Source organism: Phaenicophaeus curvirostris, chromosome Z, assembly GCF_032191515.1.
Source record: "Phaenicophaeus curvirostris isolate KB17595 chromosome Z, BPBGC_Pcur_1.0, whole genome shotgun sequence".
Lineage (NCBI taxonomy): Eukaryota > Metazoa > Chordata > Aves > Cuculiformes > Cuculidae > Phaenicophaeus > Phaenicophaeus curvirostris.
In genome coordinates, this window is record NC_091431.1 from 61365029 (window position 1) to 61384018 (window position 18990).

An 18990-nucleotide genomic window follows, 5' to 3' on the forward strand; every position below is an offset into this window, starting at 1 on the left:
ATCTTAAAACCCAGATGACTTCACTCTTCCTCTACGCTATCATAGTCTGGAGTAAACAAAATATGTGCCTCTCCAGAGCAAAGTACTCCCATGCTCACGTGGATGCACTTTACAGACACAGGTAAGGTGCTGTGCAGTGTATTAGACAGCAGAGATGTGCTCCCAGGACATGGAGAGCTTTGAAATATGGTGCCAAAAGCTTTTTTTGCAGCACAGCTCCTCCTTTTGAGCTCACAAACACTCCCACAGAAACTTTTAGTTCTCATGGTCAGCTCAGCTAACAGTCATTTGGTGAGAAGGAACGGACAATAAGGAACGGGCAAATGGCCCTAATGGTCTTCATGAGGCTACCTGAAGGGGAGGATAACAGTTCCTGTGAAAGCATCTTGTCCCAGTAGTGAAGAGGAATTCAAAATTGGGAAGCTGTGGTAAGAGAATCCAAACTCAATACTGTTCATTGCTGGCCAAGTGTTAAGGTAATTTTTCTTTTTTTCCCCCTAAAAATTAGGAAGAGGGTTTGGGCAGATCTATAAATAAAGCACTGAGGAAATGTGCCTGTTCCAAGTTTTGGGAATGGTTCCTTGATAGATGTTGTTGAAGCCTCTTAAAACAGCTGGCTTTACAGATATTTAAACTACCTGTAACATGGTGTGTATTTAAGATATTTAAATTTGGCACAGCTGAGCCTGAAAATTCAGCTGCATCTACCTGCAAACAAATAAGTCTTTGAAGATTATTAGCTGTATTTCTCAAAATAGCAGCCACTAAATCCCTATTAAAGTTTCTTGCTTGAATTTTCTTAATGCTCTTTTGTTAACACAAAGAATGAGGTTAACTGCCTTATTTTGAGGGGCAACAACAAGACAGCCCAATGGATATGCAACACTGAGCAGTTGCTAAACGAAGCCTGTGCATTTGTCTGCATTATATATTTTGCTTGTCTGGATGCACAGCCTCCAAGTTAGAGGTACCGTGATGTATAATATGAAAGTTATCATTACAGATACAGTTACAAGAAAAACACCATCTTTAAATACCATCCTAAATCTAGAATAACAAAGTCTGATCCAGGGGAAGCAGCTAATCTGTAATTAAATTGGTTATTATGCTTAAAATTGTTCAGAGGCCTTTTTTATTTGCCTGAGTGCTAAATCTCACTATCTGAGTTGTGAGGTCAAAAACTTACATACAAGACAGCTTAATTTAGCCAAAAAGACTAAAGCCAGACACAGATGCACTAACATGTCTGCTTTGCACCACTTAGCAATACCCAAAAGAGGGAATGGAGGCTAATTTAACCAGGTGCCAAAGGCTGAACCCAGGGAGTTCTTGGCCTATGTTGTCAAGCTCTAGCTGTATAACCCCTCAAACTGTCTTGAGGGTTCTTAACATATTTATTATGGCTGGGAGAAAGTTAGCAGAAATGAACATGTTCAGATGTGTAATAAAAAGGATAGGGAATCTGTGCTAACAAAAGAAATTTATAATTTGCACTCGTTGAGAAAAGTTATTACAGAGCTACGAGCATAACGGTAGTGCAATCAAAATTATTAGAGGAAAGGAAGAGTCCTTGTGTAAAGTGAATGTGAGAAATTCAATACCTTTTACCTGACAAAGACAGCTTGGGTAAGAACAAGCTTTTAATAAAGCACACATTGCGAGAAATTAAGGCACAGATGTAAGTCAGCAAATACCTTCTCTCCCTTTCACCTACAATGAGGAGCAGGCTCAGTGAAAATAAAGAGTGAAAAATTCAGCATATTGGAAATTATTTCAACTTCTTAAAATTATATTCAGGACCTTAAGTTTTAATACAACAAAGGTCAAGAACTCTTAGGAGAGGCTGAGATATAACACAAATAAATGTGAGGGAGAAAAAAGAGGATGTAGTACATAAAAATTACCAATTTTCATGTTTCACTACAGAGTCTTTAACTACTGGATGGTGAGATGTCATCTGTATTAACTATGTTCTGACCCCTTCCTTGTGCTAGAGCCTATTCACCCAGAGCAGTTGGTGTCCATAATGTTAAACTCTCTTACCCTTCAAAAGACGGCGACAGTCCTTGACCCTACTTAACTCTTAGTGTCTGGGAATTATCCAGGAGTTGGCTTTTGCCAAAGCTCTATCAGGAGCTGCTTTAGCAATTTAGCAGCTCTAGTGCCCAGGATTATTTCCTTGCTCTAACTAATGAGGACAGACTTAGCCTACAGCAATACATCATGAGAAACAAAATACCCCTCACCAGCCTGTCATGGGATTCTCATGCTGTCCCTGGAAGTCATTGTTGCTAGTCTCTTGGAAACTGAAAAGACGAAGGGTCTGAATTCCCACATGAACTGTTGTTCCCAGCTCTCTTATGAGCAGAGCTGAGCTGCTGCTTAAAATCACTGCCAAAGCAACCCAAGTCACTTCTCATCTCTGAGGAAGGACCAAGACCTGCTTACATGCCTTTCTTCTACAGTCTTAACATGCTGGCAGCTTGGTCTGCTTTCACAGCTCATGATTTATCCTTCCATTAAATGTGTTATTTCAAGACAGAGTGAAATGATGGCATAGGGTAACAGAAATTACTGTTATCTGTCTTCCCGTCCCTTTGAACATAACTTAGAAAAATATAAACAGGCGAGTAGCAAATTAATTTTAACCGAAGTCTGAATGCATAACTAAACATAATTCACTTAACTGCCTAAGGCCTTCACTACCATTGTGGACTACCTTTGTCTTCCATGTAACTAACCACAATGCACTCATGAGCTAGAGGTGCAGTTGTTGCCTCACTTTAGCAAGTATTGAGAAAAAAAGAATAGCACCAGATTATTTAAAATATTAAGAAGTTTACAAAATGGAGTACAGTCTTAGCAGAGTTGTTACAAACCTGGCACTTACATTTGCATGCTGGACAATAGCCTCATATCCTAGGAAAATGCCCCATGTATCTACAAACCTTGAACTAAGTTCACCAAATTTAATTTTGAGATGCTCAAAGTGTGCTAATTTGGGCTTAGAACCAAAGTCACTGTGCGGAGTACTCCTGAGCTATGCAGCTGATGGAAAGTACACTTATGCCAATGAGAAGTTCTGCTGCCTTGAAATAACTCAAAATGACTTAAAAATTTCTTCTCCCTGCTACATGAGGAAAAGACAAACCTAGTCTGTTACCCTAGAATTCCCAAACTGCTCAGCTCCTGCTGTGATATAAAACTGGCCAGATTTCATATCCAGAGCTCACACCACTGTGATGACTTTATAGGAGACTTCATTCAGTCTAGCAAAAGCAGCCCAGATGGTAGAGTGCTAAGGTCTTTAGCACATCTGGCCATCAGTGCCTGGTGGTCTCAAGTGTCTTCTTACTTCTCTGTTTTGGTTCTGTTACCTTCATGTTTAGCAAAGAACTGAGAGAGTTACTTATTTCCTTACATTTCTCCTTCACTGCTTAAAGCAGTACACAGGCTCAGATCAAACAGCAAACTACAAACTCTGATCTGCAAGTTTTGAAGTCAGGAAAGATGACGTGACTGGTCTGTGCAAAACTGCTGTAAATGGGAGATTAGATTATTGTGCCTTTCATAACTCTCCAGACTCTCAGCAGGGAAAGGAAATCTGCTTTACTTCACTACCTTACTGCTTTGACGGTTTATGTCCCAAGGGCCTCAGTTTTAACTTTTCCTCAATCTTCAAAATATCATTTTATCTTCTTCCATCTATTTCACAGATCAAGTGGAGCTGAAATTATCCCTTCACCTTCTGTCATCCAACCAAATTCCATCACTACTAAAACCCACTGACAGGTCTGATGAGGCAGATAACTGATGAGCAGGACATTGATTGAGCTGTAAAGCAAAGAAAGTACAATGCCTCCCCATCATATGAGTAAAGCTTTCTCATCTGTCATGGACTGAAGACTTACGAAATTTAATTGGTCTTGAATAGAGTGAGAAAGTCATAGCCAAATTCAGCACGAACTTACCCACACTCATAGGGCATTTTGCACACACATTGTGACTGATGGACCTTCTCCCATGGCTGACATTTAGGCTCTGTCACTTCTGGTTTCATACTGGGCACTGAAGTAGAAGAACACAGACAGTGCTATTAAGGGTCAGAAAAACAAGGGCTGCTAAAGGTCTTCTCTGAAATTATCCCATCAGTTGAGCTTAAAAGGCATTAGGTTATACAACAATGACATAAAGTCACATCCTGCATGTTCAATAGAAGAATTTACTGCATGGAAGGAATCAATTCTATTGAAAAGATACTATACATTTTGCAGATTTCTCCAAGAGTCATGAGTCAGATGGAAGAAGACAGGTACTGTGTTCAACCTTAAACATTCATCTCATTTCTGCATCTGTTTATTTCTGCTAAATTTAGCAGTGCTGAATCATAGCTGGCAACAGCCTTATGGTTAGTTTTCAGAGTCACTGGCTTCACTACTGTCACGAGAAAACTTAGGGTTCCAAAGTGCACTGTAGAAATGGGAATCTGGATATCTTTAGATGCTTATGGTAATGAAAATTACAGGTTCTAACCTTAGTCTTCAATATGCACTAACTTTAAAAATAAAAGCAATAGTTATTCTTGTGGAATTTTCATGATTGCGCATGTACTGTTCCTTGAGAGCTGAGTTATATTCTAAGCTTGAAAATTAAATAGACCTTAGCTAAACATTCTTCTGAAGATTTCTGTATCAAGTCACGGTTTGCTAAATCCATATGGACACACTTTCTGAGAAAGCTTTATCCTGATTTGTATTTTAGACGATGTATATATAGTTCCCTACTTTAACATGAAACTTTGATACCCAGAAAATTCTCGTCCTTAAAAAAAACCCCACACTTTTAAAACATCCTTTATGGATTAGGACTTGCTGAGCAAAATAGACAGATAGAAATTACCAGAGAGCTTTTTTTTTTTTTAAAAAAAAAGGAGCTGCGGTGCATTGAAATACAAAAAGCAAGCATAACCCTGTCTTCTTGCAAAAAATCCTGTCTTCTTACCAAAAATCATTGCATTTTCGACCAAAAATCATTGCATTATCTCTGCTGTTGGTGCTGTTTGTTGTATAGTGACTGTTGCCAAAACTATTGCTGATTACATACTCTCGTCCAAATGTATGTGTGCTACTGTATCTGTGTATGCATTTCTACTTAATTTTTACCCTTCTAATCTCATATTCCTTGTGTTTTTTACCTGTTGCGCTAATTGTTATTCTAACTGTTGCCCCTTTTTCATTTCTCAACTTTTGTGCTAATGTAATGCTTCCACACAGCCAGGCACAAGTTGTTTCTAAATAGGGAAGCAATTTAAACTGGTTCTAATTATTACTAGAATTTGTATGTATGATATAACAAAAAAACAATGAAAATCAGTCACTAAGGCTAAGCCTGAGGAGTCATTGTCAACAGTACTTCAGCACTGGTACATCAGCACTTTAGCTGCAGTGAGCTGTTTATGCACAGCTATGTTATTCCTTCTGAAATCTTTATGCTTCTTGTGCAAGTGGATATGTCATAGCGACAGACAACTTAACACTGGGAATCCCATAGGACTCTTGTCTTTTGAGGTCTAAGCCTTGCAGTCACCTGCCTCTTTCCTCAAGCAGCAATTGGCTGATAAGATGACAGACATGAAATGCCTGATCTTCTATAGAAGTGGCTGATGTCCCCAAGCAAGAGTCTCCCCAGGGATACAAGAACATCTGAGACCTCGGTGAGGATATGTCTGGCCTGAAGAAGCAAGCTCCTTGGATGTCTGTATGTCACTGACCAGCATCGTATGAGTGTGCAGAAGAAAGCCTTGTCTCCCTTCCACAGCTGGAAAACATGACTTAGGCAGAGCAGCTGTATACTATAGCCTGTTTTCCTCTGTCAGTGCCTGCCAGTATCAACTCAGAGCTTAAACAGCTGTTACTATGAACTTGAAGCAGCATCTCCCCCTTGCTTCCAGTTCTTGGAGATTTATTCCCCATTAGCTGTGTGACTGTCAGATGAGAAAGGAGTCATTCAGCTCTGTCGTTCTCTGCCATGACAGCCTGTGGTGTACTGAACAGCTTCCAGATAGAAAAGCCATATCTCTAAGGTGCAGTTCACACAGTGGTGGTGTTACACAACATGAGTGGAAAGTGAAGTGTACTTGGGTGGTAGAACAGGCAGCACACATCCCAGGCAATCTTTTTAAATACTCTTAGCAACAATACTTGACAGCGACAGGGGAGTAGGAAGAAAAAAAACATAAGGAAATGTTTTAAGTCATTTTGTTTGAACAGCCCACAGAAAACACACTGTCACGTTCTGGTGATATAAGATATCACGTGGGTGATATAAGTATGGCCTCTCTATCACTATACTATCTATAGCTCTGCCTACATTTTATCTCCATTCAGCCACAGTCTTGTCAAGGAAAGAAACTCCTGCACTGCATTTGGAGGACTACAGCGGCTTACCTGTCCTCTTGCACTGGATAGTCTTCACATCAGGAGACCACTTGAGACTGGACTCACACAAAATGAAGTGTGCCCCTTCTAAGTGCATGCCATGTGGACAGGACAGAGTTATTCTCTCACCGATCTCATACACAGGTTTCCATGGCTCTCCTTGCAAGCCTGCCTCCAGGACTGGCAGGGCACAAGTGGTTTCTAAGGATTTAAGCATTGGAGATAGTCAAGGTGAATCCATGGATTGCAGAAAGCAGTCCCGTATTTTATCTTCTGCTATATTTCTTAATTAATTGAATGGTAAGATTAGCTGATTTTCCTGTAGAAACATATCAATTATATTAGCACAGGATATTGACTCATCACACTAGCCACCGTGCACTACCAAGGACAGAGTGACAGTATCTTCTCCTACAGCCTGCAGGTACAGCCCGAGCTTGAAGAGGTGCTTCTGTTTTCTCAGGACCCATGCTTCTATTGAAAGTTCATACTAGGGGGTAACATTCTAGAAGAAACAGGTTATACATACAGGACCCTGGGAGATTATGTACTAACTCACAAAGTGAAGGCACTTGAACAGTATGGATTAGAATTTGTGGGCAGTTAGATATGTACGGAAGGAGGAAAGGATGATGTTGAACTACAGGTGTGGAAATTCCCAAGTGTATCTGATCACACTCAAGCCAACTCACAAATACAATGTCCAGGGGAAAAAAGAAATCCTGATGGTTATTGACCAGGTCAGAGGACAAGCAAAGTGGGAAGATCATCCAAGACGTAAAGTGATTCCTGGGACTGTGTTCATACGACAAGGTAGTTATTTGAGAACTTTGTGATTACTGCCACTGGACTTTTCCCACCATTTACTTTAAAAATAGACTCATCCCTGTGGTCCTTAGATGTAGGCACCGGACTGAATTAAGCAACAAAGCTTGTTTCCTCTGGGAATAATAATAATAATTCCTGGCCTGAAATATAGTCTCTTTCACGTCCATCCTTTCATAAAACTAAACTTTATGGGCATGTTTCTATTTCAGTATCTGGAATAAAAATAAAAGACCTGATTATGAATAGGGAACTGGGAAATGCAGGTGTGTATTTTGTTGTTGGAAAGCATACGTTCAGAGATGTCCACTGGAACAGGGGAATGGAGTTGTATTTCAAAAGAAGAGCCAATTAGACATACCTTGGCAATATCTCTCTCCAACTTGCCACTGTAAGTTACTGCCACATTTAGCAACAGGATCACCAACAAGGGAATATCCATGTTTGCAAGCATAAAAAACGCTTTTTCCAGCAGGGTATAAGTTTTCAGCATTCTGAAAGAAAAGGAGCAGCTGAAATTTTGGATATACAACCTAAGAACCACCAGCAGTGTTGAACTCCCTTTAATTCTGGGATGCAGTAGCTGGGGACAATGAGAAGTATTAATGTCACTGAGGGAGGGTTAGAGTTGAAGGTACGCTGTGACAGAGATCTGTTGGTGGTATGTTAGTGATGGAACAGGACTCTACTGCCAGTGTATAAACTGTCTGCAAACATGGCTGTTATCAAGCACTAGAGGGGGAACAGAAACTCCTGAACAGCCTTCCAGAAGGACCAGTGGAGAGGATATGGCTTTGCTAACTCTTAGGTTGGCATGTTATCAGCTTGCTAAAGGTTCATGTGATGAGGCCACTCAGAAGAGCTGGGCTTGCGGACACAAGCCTCTTCTCATTTTATATCCCACTGTCTTCCACAGAAAGAACTTATGAAAAACATAAGACTACTCCACAAATTTCAGGGTTTTACCTTTAGCATGTGAACCAAAAATATCAGTCTAAATATCAGTGTAAAAGACAGGTGGATGAGGTGCTGAGGGGCATGGTTTAGTGGTTGATAGGGATGGTTGGACTTGATGATCCTGTGGGTCTTCTACAACCTACTGATTCTGTGATTCTGTGAATCATGGATACAGCTATTGATTACCAAAAAAATGAAGATCTCTGGCAAAAGAGGGAGCTCAGAATTTTGGATCTTGCCTCATGCCACAGTTGCGCAGAGACAGCTATTGGATTTTTAACTAATTCTTTATCAATTTATTGACCAAAATACTCTAGACAGCCTGACATAGAGAAGATATAAACCATTGCTCCAAGGTAGAAATTAGTCTCCTGTGTTAAACAGGTGTAAATTACAGTCAGACAGACATCTTGCTAGCTTACAGTTTCACCAGGAAACAAGCAAGTACAAAGGTGAGTTACAGGATGTAGAGTGCAGATTCCTAAAATCTGTTTGTAATTTTGCTATAGACTTGCTGGATGACCTTGGACAGTTCATTTTCCCTGTTGTTTTATCTCTCACTTTCTGTGCTTTAATATGTAATTCATGTAGCAAAGAAAATTTTTAGTATACATATTGACTAAAGTACAAGTAGAATACTTCTCTCTCTAGGTACAGAAAAGCAAAAATGCTGTTCTGGTTTTGGTGTTGCATTTGTGGTTTGTTTCTTTTATTTTTAGTATGAAGTCTTGGCTTATGTAATGTAAACTTCAGCCAGGGACAAATACTGAGGGAGCTGCTATACAGTAGCTCTGATAATAAGCTCACCAAGATAAATACAAAGTTGCAAGTGAACATCTGGATTAGCTGCAATAAATACACTGCAGGTAGGGATAGGACAGATCACAGAATCACAGAATCACTAGGTTGGAAAAGACCCAAAGGATCATCGAGTCCAACCATTCCTATCAATCACTAAACCGTGCCCCTCAGAAACTCATTCACCCATCTTCTAAACACCTCCAAGGAAGGTCACTCAACACTGGGCAGCCTGTTCCAGTGCCAAATGACCCTTTCTGTAAAAATTTTTTTTCTGATGTCCAAACCGAACATTCCCTGGTGAAGCTTGAGGCCATTCCCTCTTGTCCTGTCCCCTGTCACTTGGGAGAAGAGGCCAGCTCCCTCCTCTCCACAACCTCCTTTCAGGCAGTTGCAGAGAGCAATAAAGTCTCCCCTCAGCCTTTTCTTCTCCAGGCTAAACAACCCCAGCTCTCTCAGCCATTCCTCATAAGGCCTGTTCTCCAGCCCGTTAACCAGCTTCGTTGCTCTTCTCTGGACTCGCTCCAGAGCCTCAACATCCTTCTTGTGGTGAGGGGCCCAGAACTGAACACAGGATTCGAGAAGCGGTCTCACCAGTGCCGAGTACAGAGGGAAAATAACCTCCCTGGACCTGCTGGTCACACCATTTCTGATACAAGCCAAGATGCCATTGGCCTTCTTGGCCACCTGGGCCACTGCTGGCTCATGTTCAGTCGCTGTCAACCAACACCCCCAGGTTGTTCTCCTCCGGGCAGCTTTCCAGCTACTCTTCTCCTGATCTGTAGCTGCACAGGGTTGTTGTGCCCCAAGTGCAGGACCCGGCATTTGGCCTTGTTAAACCTCATGCCATTGGTCTCAGCCCAGCGGTCCAGCCTGTCCAGATCCCTTTGCAGAGCCTCCCGACCCTCCAGCAGATCCACACCTCCACCCAGTTTAGTGTCATCCACAAACTTGCTACGTGTGCACTCAATGCCTTCATCCAGGTCATTGATAAAGACATTGAAAAGGGCTGGACCCAGCACTGAGCCCTGGGGAACCCCACTTGTCACTGGCCTCCAGCTGGAGTTAACTCCATTTACCACCTCTCTCTGGGTCCAGCCATCCAACCAGTTTTCCACCCAGGAGAGCGTTTGCCTGTCCAGGCCAGAGGCTGACAGTTTCCTAAGCAGAATGCTGTGAGCAACTGTGTCAAAGGCTTTACTGAAGTCCAAGAAGACACATCCACAGCCTTTCCCTCATCCAATAGGAAAATGACCTTGTCACAGAAGGCAATCAGGTTAGTTTGGCAAGACCTGCCTTTCATGAACCCGTGTCAACTGGGCCTGATCACCCGGTTCTCTTGCACGTGCTTCATGATAGCACTCAAGATCACCTGTTCCATGACTTTCCCCAGCACTGAGGTCAGACTGACAGGCCTGTAGTTCCCTGGATCCTCCCTGCAACTGTTCTTGTAGATGGACACAACATCAGCCAGCCTCCAGTCCAGTGGAACTCCCCCATTCAGCCAGGACTGCTGGAAGATGATGGAAAGGAGTATGGCAAGCACAGCCACCAGCTCCTTCAATACTCTTGGATAGATCCCATCCGGCCCCATGGACTTGTGCATGTCAAGCTGGCCAAGCAAGTCTCTAACCTCCTCCTCTTGGATCATGGGAGATTTGTTCTGCTCCTCTAACTCCTGGGTGTGTACACACAGGGAACAACTTTCCTTACTATTAAAGACTGAGGCAAAGAAGGCATTAAGGACCTCAGCCTTGTCCTCGGCCTTTGTCACAGTTGTTCCATTTGTATCTAATAAGGACTGAATATTCTCCCTGGTATCCTTTTATTGCTAATGTATTTATAAAAAGACTTTTTTGTTATCTTTCAATGACTTGGCCAATCTGACCTCTAGTTGGGCTTTATCCCTCCTGATTTTTCCTCTGCACAATCTCACTTCCTTCCTGTAGTCCACCCAAGACACCTGTCCCTTCTTCTGAAGTTCATAGACATTCCTCTTCTTTTTGATGTCCCTCAAGATCTCCCTGCTCAACCAAGCTGATTTTTTTCCCTGCCGGCTGCTTTTCTGGCACATGGGGACACCTTGCTCCTGAGCTGCCAGGATTTCCTTTTTGAGAAGCGCCCAGCCCTCTTGGGCTCCTTTGCCCTTAAGGACTGTCTCCCATGGGACTTTATCAACCAGCCTTCTGGACAGTCCAAAGTCTGCCCTCTGAAAGTTTAAGGTGACTGTTCTGCTAACTCCCCCTCCTCACCTCACCTAGAACTAAACTTCTACCATCTCATGATCTCTTTGTCCCAGGTGTCCTCCAACCATCACATCCCCCACAAGGCCTTCTCCATTCACAAACAGCCGGTCCAAGAGGGCTCCTTCACCAGCTGTGTGAGGAAGTTGTCATCCACACACTCCAGGAACTTCCTAGACTGCTTCCTCTCCACTGTATTGTACTTCCAGGAGACATCTGGAAGACTGAAGTCTCCTACAAGGACAAGAGCTAGTGATCTTGAGACTTCTCCCAGTTGTTTATAGAAGAGCTCGTCACCTTCTTCATCTTGGCTGGGTGGTCTATAATAGACTCCCATCACAATATCTGCCTTCTTGTGGGCTCCTCTGATTTTAACCCACGGGCATTCAATCCCATCATCACCATAATTGAGCTTGAGGGAATCAAATGAGATAATAGAGTACTAGAAATAACTTACTTGAACAAAGCCATTTTCCAAGGGAGGAGGAGGTGAACAGAATTCTGTAGGAGTTATGGATAAATCAAAACAGTGAGGTTCAATCAAGCTATGAAGCAAACAAAAGTGCAGTTTAGTTTGGATTTAGTTTCCTTTCCTTTCAAAACCTCCCTTCTTAGTGAAGCCCATTTTCAAAATTGTTATGAGCCTCATTTACATCACAACTATACTTAAATCAGGCACTGCCAGGCTATATGAGAGAGTATTAAATAGAATGGTGTCAAGTATACTGGATTTTACCCTGTTTTTCAGTCCTATCTTGTATCAGATTCACAGCTTCTGAATTTCATTTTGCTTCAATTTAAATATGAAAGCTTGGTAAGTGATCCTCTCCCTGAATTCAAGAGCTTATGCACGCTTCCAAAATAATTTTTTCAATCTTCCCCTAATCATTCTCAAAATATATAATATTTTTCTGCTTACCGAAAATGCTGCAAATCTTCGTCTTCACAAGATCTGTTTTCACGCTGTTCCCCTATGCAGGCCTTCCCTCCACCACGTGGGGAAGGATTGTTGCAGGTTCTACTCCTTGATTTCCTTCCCCCTGAACAAGGACTCCAGGAAGACCAACAGCTCCAGCGTCCATCAACAACACCTGTGCCTAATTTGAGAATATTTCACATTAAACAATTTGGGGGGGGTTGTCCTTGAAGGAAAAGGAAAAAAAAAAAAGCATGTGTGCCCTTCAAATCTAGTGACCTGACAAAGAAGTCCAGATTGCAGTGATCTACTCTTACTCAAACTCATCTTTTACCTAAGTATAATTCAATAGCATCTGTAAGTTAAGTATTTTTGTATCCTCTTAGATTCTGATATCAGATATTGCTAATTAAAAATTAAAGAGCAAAAATTGATGAAGTTACTGATACTTATTCATTTAGTATATGGATTTATTTATAGATGGTTACTTTTTTAGTGTTAGCATTGTGTGCTGCATTTAGCAATAACAATAAAACCAGGTTTTTGTTAAGTACTGTTTGGACACGTTATGCAAAGGCTCAGGTTCAGCATGACCCTCCCCTTGCTGTACGTCTGCAGCGATATCTGACCCAAGCAGCCATGCACGTCAGCCACTCATTCACGTTGTGCAGTGACACAGACTCTGGGAGCTGGACAACACACTTTGCCACTTCTAAACTCTCTCAAGGTTAAAGAGCGCTGACCTGGCTGATCTTGCACAAGAGTTCCCAGCTCACAAGCTGCTCCAAAGGTGTAAGGCTTGCAGTAGCACATGCACTGAGTTCCTTCCACAGCCGCCTCACCACCGTTCTGGCAAGGCTGACATTTGCAGGGGTCATTTTCAGCCATATATTCTTCAATGGCTTGTTTTAGGTTATGCTTTTTGACTGAGGAGCAAGGTACTTCCTTTATCAGCTCATATAATGGTGTTAGCTACACACAGTAGAGAAACATTTATATTTAGTAGTTAGAGTTGAGATATAACAGTTTATAAGCACATATTTTTCATGTAAAATACTTTGTGATATATGCTTCTGCACATGAGAGTTGGCAGATGCTCTAACTTGCCAGCTAGCTAAAATCTTATGTTAGTATTTAGTATTGGACTTTCCTGAAAAGTTAGCTCTGCTTAACAGCATGTCTTAAAGCTAGTGGTAGATTAGTCATGTTTAAACATATTTCAGGTATGAGAGTATGACTGAGACAAAGCAATAACAGAGATCACCAATGTACAGTTACCCAAATTCTCACCTAGCTATTACAAGCCTAAAAAGCTGAACATTTAAACAATCTGTTATGGTATTTCATTGAACAGTGGCTGAAAGTAACAATAAATAAAAACATTTTGGATTTCTATTGCCTATTTTATGATATTCTGTGTTTTTACATTTTATTGAAAATTTCCTGTCAGAAATATTTTGTGTTTATATCATTCTTCAGTATGTGGACAGGGTTAGCAGTGAATATGGTCATGCCCAATTTAGAAATGTCTAGCTTCCAGGACATCCAGTTATGCCAAACATATGGATGCAGAGAGAAGGGAGAAGGGATACACAGAAGTTAGCAAGATGAATGGAAGCCAAACAGACCTGCTAATATGCATTTCAGGGAAGGGTTAATTTTCTTTCTGCTAATTTTTCTTTTCTTTTGTATAAAGTGGTCTAAAACCAAAATTACTGTAGACTATAGCCTGATTAATCATCAGCCATAGTTTAATCATTTCTCCCTTTGAGGTGATGTGATCTGCTTTTCTCTGCTTCACTTTAACTTTTGTTTAATTACATACTTTTTGTTTAATTACTCACCTTTTGTTTAATTACTCTGGGATAGTCTGTCACTGATCTGGCCCAAAATGAGTACCTCTGATTGTTCCCAGCAGGATTATCCAGCTCTAGATAACTAAGGCCAGCAACAGCACCAGGGCTTCCTCCTTCTATGTAGGGTTCTCCTTTAATCTTATTTCCACTGCTTCCTGTAGATTCAGGATTGGAAATACAGAAAGTACCTGCATTGCTTTATTTGGAAATGGAAATAGAAACAATGTATGCAAAAACTATACTAGCGAACAGGGAAAGGACTTACCAGCGCAGATCAACCACCTGTGCTTGAATCAAGAATTCCTACGTGGACAACATAAGAAGTATGTGGTTTTGCAGGTGTCTTGGCAGCCCTGTCTTAGGGTGTCCAGAAAAGTACTAGTAACCGTGAAAGCATTAGCAATGACTGATGAGTGTTGGAGAGCCTTTTAAACTATGCAGTCAGTGCCTAGGTTCAGCATGTTAAGACAGACTTCAAAAAAGCTATCAACACCTGCTCCTCATTTTGACAGCTAATTAGGAGGAGATGAAAGATGGAGATATGACAACTGCATGAGTCCCTGTTGAACAATTACCTGAAGAAGTCTGTAGCAGTTCATCCAGTTTGGAGCACTTTACTTTCTTCTTTTTCACAATGAAAAAGTTCCAGCCTGATGCAGTGCACTCGTACATGTCTGTTATGTCCATACCTGCATAATAATCAATCTATTAACAATACTGTAAAATAAAAGTGTGTTGGATCAATTTCCAGATTTTCCATTAACTTGAGATGTGTTTTAGAAAGAAAAGAACCCTGAAGTATTATGCCTAAATTAGAAGGCAACTATCTAGCACATCATGTATTTTAGCAGACATTTTGCTAAAGCCTATGGATGGAGGCTGAGAGATGGGAGGTGTATTTGGACAAAGTTTATTTTTTCTTTCATCTCTTTTCGCAGCAATCCTTAATCCTACAGCACTGCTTTCTACTGATTTTAACCTGATGAAGTCCTAAACCAGCTATCAAATCTTTGCTACCCACAGCTTTGCAGATCACAGACATAGACCTAGAACTAAATGTTGTGGTTTGAGAAATTTTTCTAATCTGCTTTATTTTCCCTGTCATGAGAACATGACGAATAGTATGTTTCTTATTTGATTTTAGATACTAGATGGGAGAACATGCAAATAGATTTATATTCCTGTTTATTCACTTGTTTCTTGTAACAAATACTCTACCTTCTGCTTTCATTTTGTCAGTATCGATATAAAAAATAACTTTGTAATGTCCTCCTAGAGATCCAGAGTGTAAGAAATGAGTCCCAAAACGTTCAATAAGTCTTCGGTAGACATTATAGTCATAGACGACTGGAAGGTTGGCCAGTTCCTTCCAGAAGGGCTCCGCAAGACTGAGAAAGTCTGGGCGATTGTTAATGAACTGAGCAACTTCCACACTGTTCTCAACAACCATCAGCTGCTTACTCTAGGGGAAAAAAAATGTCAGTCATGCTCCATGTCATTATCAGGGTATTTCCTACTAGCTAGAAGACATGTTCATTATATTGGCTGCTAACCAACAGCTTTACAGAGCTGTTAGATGTCTAAGCAATTCAGTGAATGCAAAAACAATATCTTGAATTTATAAACATGTTTTGGACCTCCATTTATAGTTGTTGTATCATATTTCTTTTCCTTCATTGTACCTGAAAGTTATCACAAGGACAAATAAGAAAGGAAAATACTACTCTTCAAAGATAATGGTGGTAGCAGGTTAACAAGCCTTGTCTGAAAGCAAATCAGAGGCACTACAGAGGTCTTCCTAGCATACTATTTTGTATAAAGGAGCCTTTTTCTGCAAGGGGCTATAGCCATTTTGAGGATGCTACAGAGTCATAATATCCTATATGCCTATACAATAACAGTCATCTTAACCTCTCAAAGTTGTTTTTAAACTTTTTATACTAAGTTTCAAACTTGGCATAAAACATTTTTTTTGCTAGTGTGGTAAAGTGAGCTTATCCTCTGCCAGCTTGCAAGCCATAAAATGTATAAATTTGTTACTTGATTTTATTTGCTAAGAATACTTCATGACTGAATTGTTCTCAATTTATATATCTAATGCACCTTTTCAAATAAGTCAAAGGCATAAGCATTGTAACTTCTGGCTGTTTAAGACACCAGATCTCTCTCTTAATGGAGTTCTACTAGTGTAAAATGTATTTGATTTAATCATAGAATTATTTCAAATTTTTGCTCCAAGTTACTTATAGAGGTAATACATTAAAAAAAAAAAAAAACAAAAAAACAAAGTGCAGTAAATCATTAGAAGGAAAATAAAACGATTAATCTGTTATGAGAAAAAGCCATTTATTCCTCAAATAGGGAGGAAACCAGCTAGTAAATAAATAAGTTATAATAAAGATGTAAAAATGGAGAAACTAAAGCCAGTAGTCATCTTTTCTTATTGATAAGCAATCCAGTGATCTTTTTGTAAAGGTTTTATGGGATTATTTTCTGTTATGCACTTTGTGTCAAAAATATTCAGATAAAATAAACATCTAATCACCCTATAAAAGCATATGAAAAAACCCAATGAAAAGTTTATGCAAAACACTACACCACAGTGACAACTTAAACATACCTTCTGACTGTGTTGCAGACTTTTTCTCTGTGAATAACCATGACCATTGTTTGATTTTTCATACCTCTCTGTGTGTTTCATATAAGACCAGCTGCTGTTGAAAAACTCATAAGTGAAATCATTCTGAATTTTAACCTAGAAAATGAAAGACAGGAGACTTCATAAAAAGCTTAATGAAAGATGTTAAAGATGATAACTTACAGAGTAGAGCAAGTATTTTCTGATGAAAAACATCCCATGTCTTTTGAGGCTGAATCCACTCCAGGTTTCATAAAAGTACTGAACACTATTGGAAAAGCATGTATATATTCTTTTATACATTTGTACATTAAGTATTTATATTTTGAAGTGAAGTACATTGTTTGACATGCTTCTGGTATATGTGAGATAAACCAAATCTGAGGCAGCGACTTCAAACAAAGTGTATCCCTTGAAGATCTCCACAAAGCACTTTTAAGTTTTGTGGACATAGGATTTCTTATGGTGATTCAGGCCACTACTTATGCTAAGCAGATGGCCTTACATTCAGCCTAACCATGAGAGAATTATTGAATCATAGAATCATTAGGCTAGAAAAGACCTTAGAGATCATCAACTCTAACTGTACCCGTCCGCTACTAAATCATGTCCCCAGGCACCTCATCTACCTGTCTTTCAAACACCTCCAGGGATGGTGACTCAACTGCCTCCCTAGGCAGTCTCTTCCTGATAACCCTTCCTGTGAAGAAATTTTTCCTAATATCCAATCTAAACTTCCCCTGATGAAGCTTGAGGCCGTTCCCTCTTGTTCTGTCACCTGTCTCTTGGGAGAAGAAGCCAGCTCCCTCCTCTGTGCAACTTCCTCTTAAGTAGTTGTAGAGAGCAAAAGGTCTCCCTTCAGCTGCTCCTCGTAAGACTTGTTTTCCAGCCCCTTCACCAGCTTCATCACTCTTCTCTGGACACGCACCAGGACCAAAATGTCTTTCTTGTATTGAGTGACCCAAAAGTGAACACAGTATTCAAGGAGCGGTCTCACCAGTGCCGAGTACAGAGGGAGAATAACCTCCCTGGACCTGCTGGCCACACCATTTCTGATACAAGCCAAGATGCCATTGGCCTTCTTGGCCACCTGGGCACACTGCTGGCTCATGTTCAGTCGCTGTCAACCAACACCCCCAGGTCCCTCTCCTCCAGGCAGCTTTCTAGACAGACTTCTCCTAGTCTGTAGCTGCACAGGGTTGTTGTGCCCCAAGCGCAGGACCCAGCATTTGGCCTTGTTAAACCTCCTCCCATTGGTCTCAGGCCAGCAGTCCAGCCTGTTCAGATCCCCCTTTAGAGCCTCCCTGTCCTACAGCACATCCGTGCTTCCTCCCAGTTCAGTGTCATCCGCAAACTTGCTAAGGGTGCACTCAATGCCTTCATTCGGGTCATTGATAAAGATACTGAACAATTACTGGACCCAGCATTGAGCCCTGGGGACATCATGTGTAACTGGCCTCCAGCTGGAGTTAACTCCATTTACCACCATTCTTTGGACCCAGCTGTTGAACCAATTTTTAACCCAGCAGCGGGTATGCCTGTCCAGGCCAGCGGCAGACAGTTTCTCAAGTAGGATACTGTGAGATACTGTGTCAAAGGCTTTACAAAAGTCCAGTTACATCCACAGGTTTTCCCTCATACATCAAGCAGGTCACCATGTCACAGAAGGCAATCAGGTTAGCTTGGCAGGACCTGCCTTTCATAAACCCGTGCTGAGTGAGCCTGATCACCCGGTGTCCTGTATGTGCTGTGAGATGGCACCCAAGATGATCTGCTCCATGACCTTCCCTGGCACTAAGGTCAGACTGACAGGTATTGTAATTTTCCAGATCCTCTCTCTGGCCTTTCTTGTAAGTAGGTGTAACATCAGCCAGCCTCCAGTCCAATGAACTTCCCCAGTCAGCCAGGACTGCTGGTAGATGATGGAAAAGGGGTTTGGCAAGCACTTCCATCAACATCCTTAATACCCTTGGATGAAACCCATCCGGCCCCACAGACTTATGAATATCTAATTTGCCTGGCAGGTCTCTAATCATTTCCTCTCGGACTAAGGGAGCTTTGTTATGCTCTTCCTCCCTGTCTGCTGGTTCATGAGCTTGAGTACTCAGGGAACATCTCACCTTACTATTAAAGACTGAGGCAAAGAAAGCATTAAACACCTCGGCCTTACCCTCATCCTTTGTCACTATTGTTCCCTCTGTGTCCAGTAAAGGATGAAGATTCTTCTTGATTCTTTTGTTCCTGATATATTTGTAGAAGGATTTTTTAATTACCTTTCACAGAATGGGCCAATCTAACTTCTTTATTAGTCTTTAGCCCT

At 41.0% G+C, this 18990-nt stretch overlaps 1 protein-coding gene across 1 annotated transcript in view; it reads right to left on the reverse strand.

Annotated features, from left to right (window-relative positions):
• The window catches only part of C7 (complement C7), a 29853-nt gene that overhangs the window by 4197 nt on the left and 6666 nt on the right, over window positions 1-18990 (reverse strand). The window contains exons 7-16 of the mRNA XM_069880096.1: window positions 16653-16787; window positions 15251-15494; window positions 14608-14721; window positions 14021-14187; window positions 12920-13148; window positions 12180-12357; window positions 11718-11805; window positions 7624-7756; window positions 6447-6638; window positions 3972-4068 (exon numbers count right to left, since the gene is read on the reverse strand). Coding sequence (XP_069736197.1) covers window positions 3972-4068; window positions 6447-6638; window positions 7624-7756; window positions 11718-11805; window positions 12180-12357; window positions 12920-13148; window positions 14021-14187; window positions 14608-14721; window positions 15251-15494; window positions 16653-16787 — 1577 coding nt within the window. The remainder of the gene's footprint in view (window positions 1-3971; window positions 4069-6446; window positions 6639-7623; window positions 7757-11717; window positions 11806-12179; window positions 12358-12919; window positions 13149-14020; window positions 14188-14607; window positions 14722-15250; window positions 15495-16652; window positions 16788-18990) is intronic.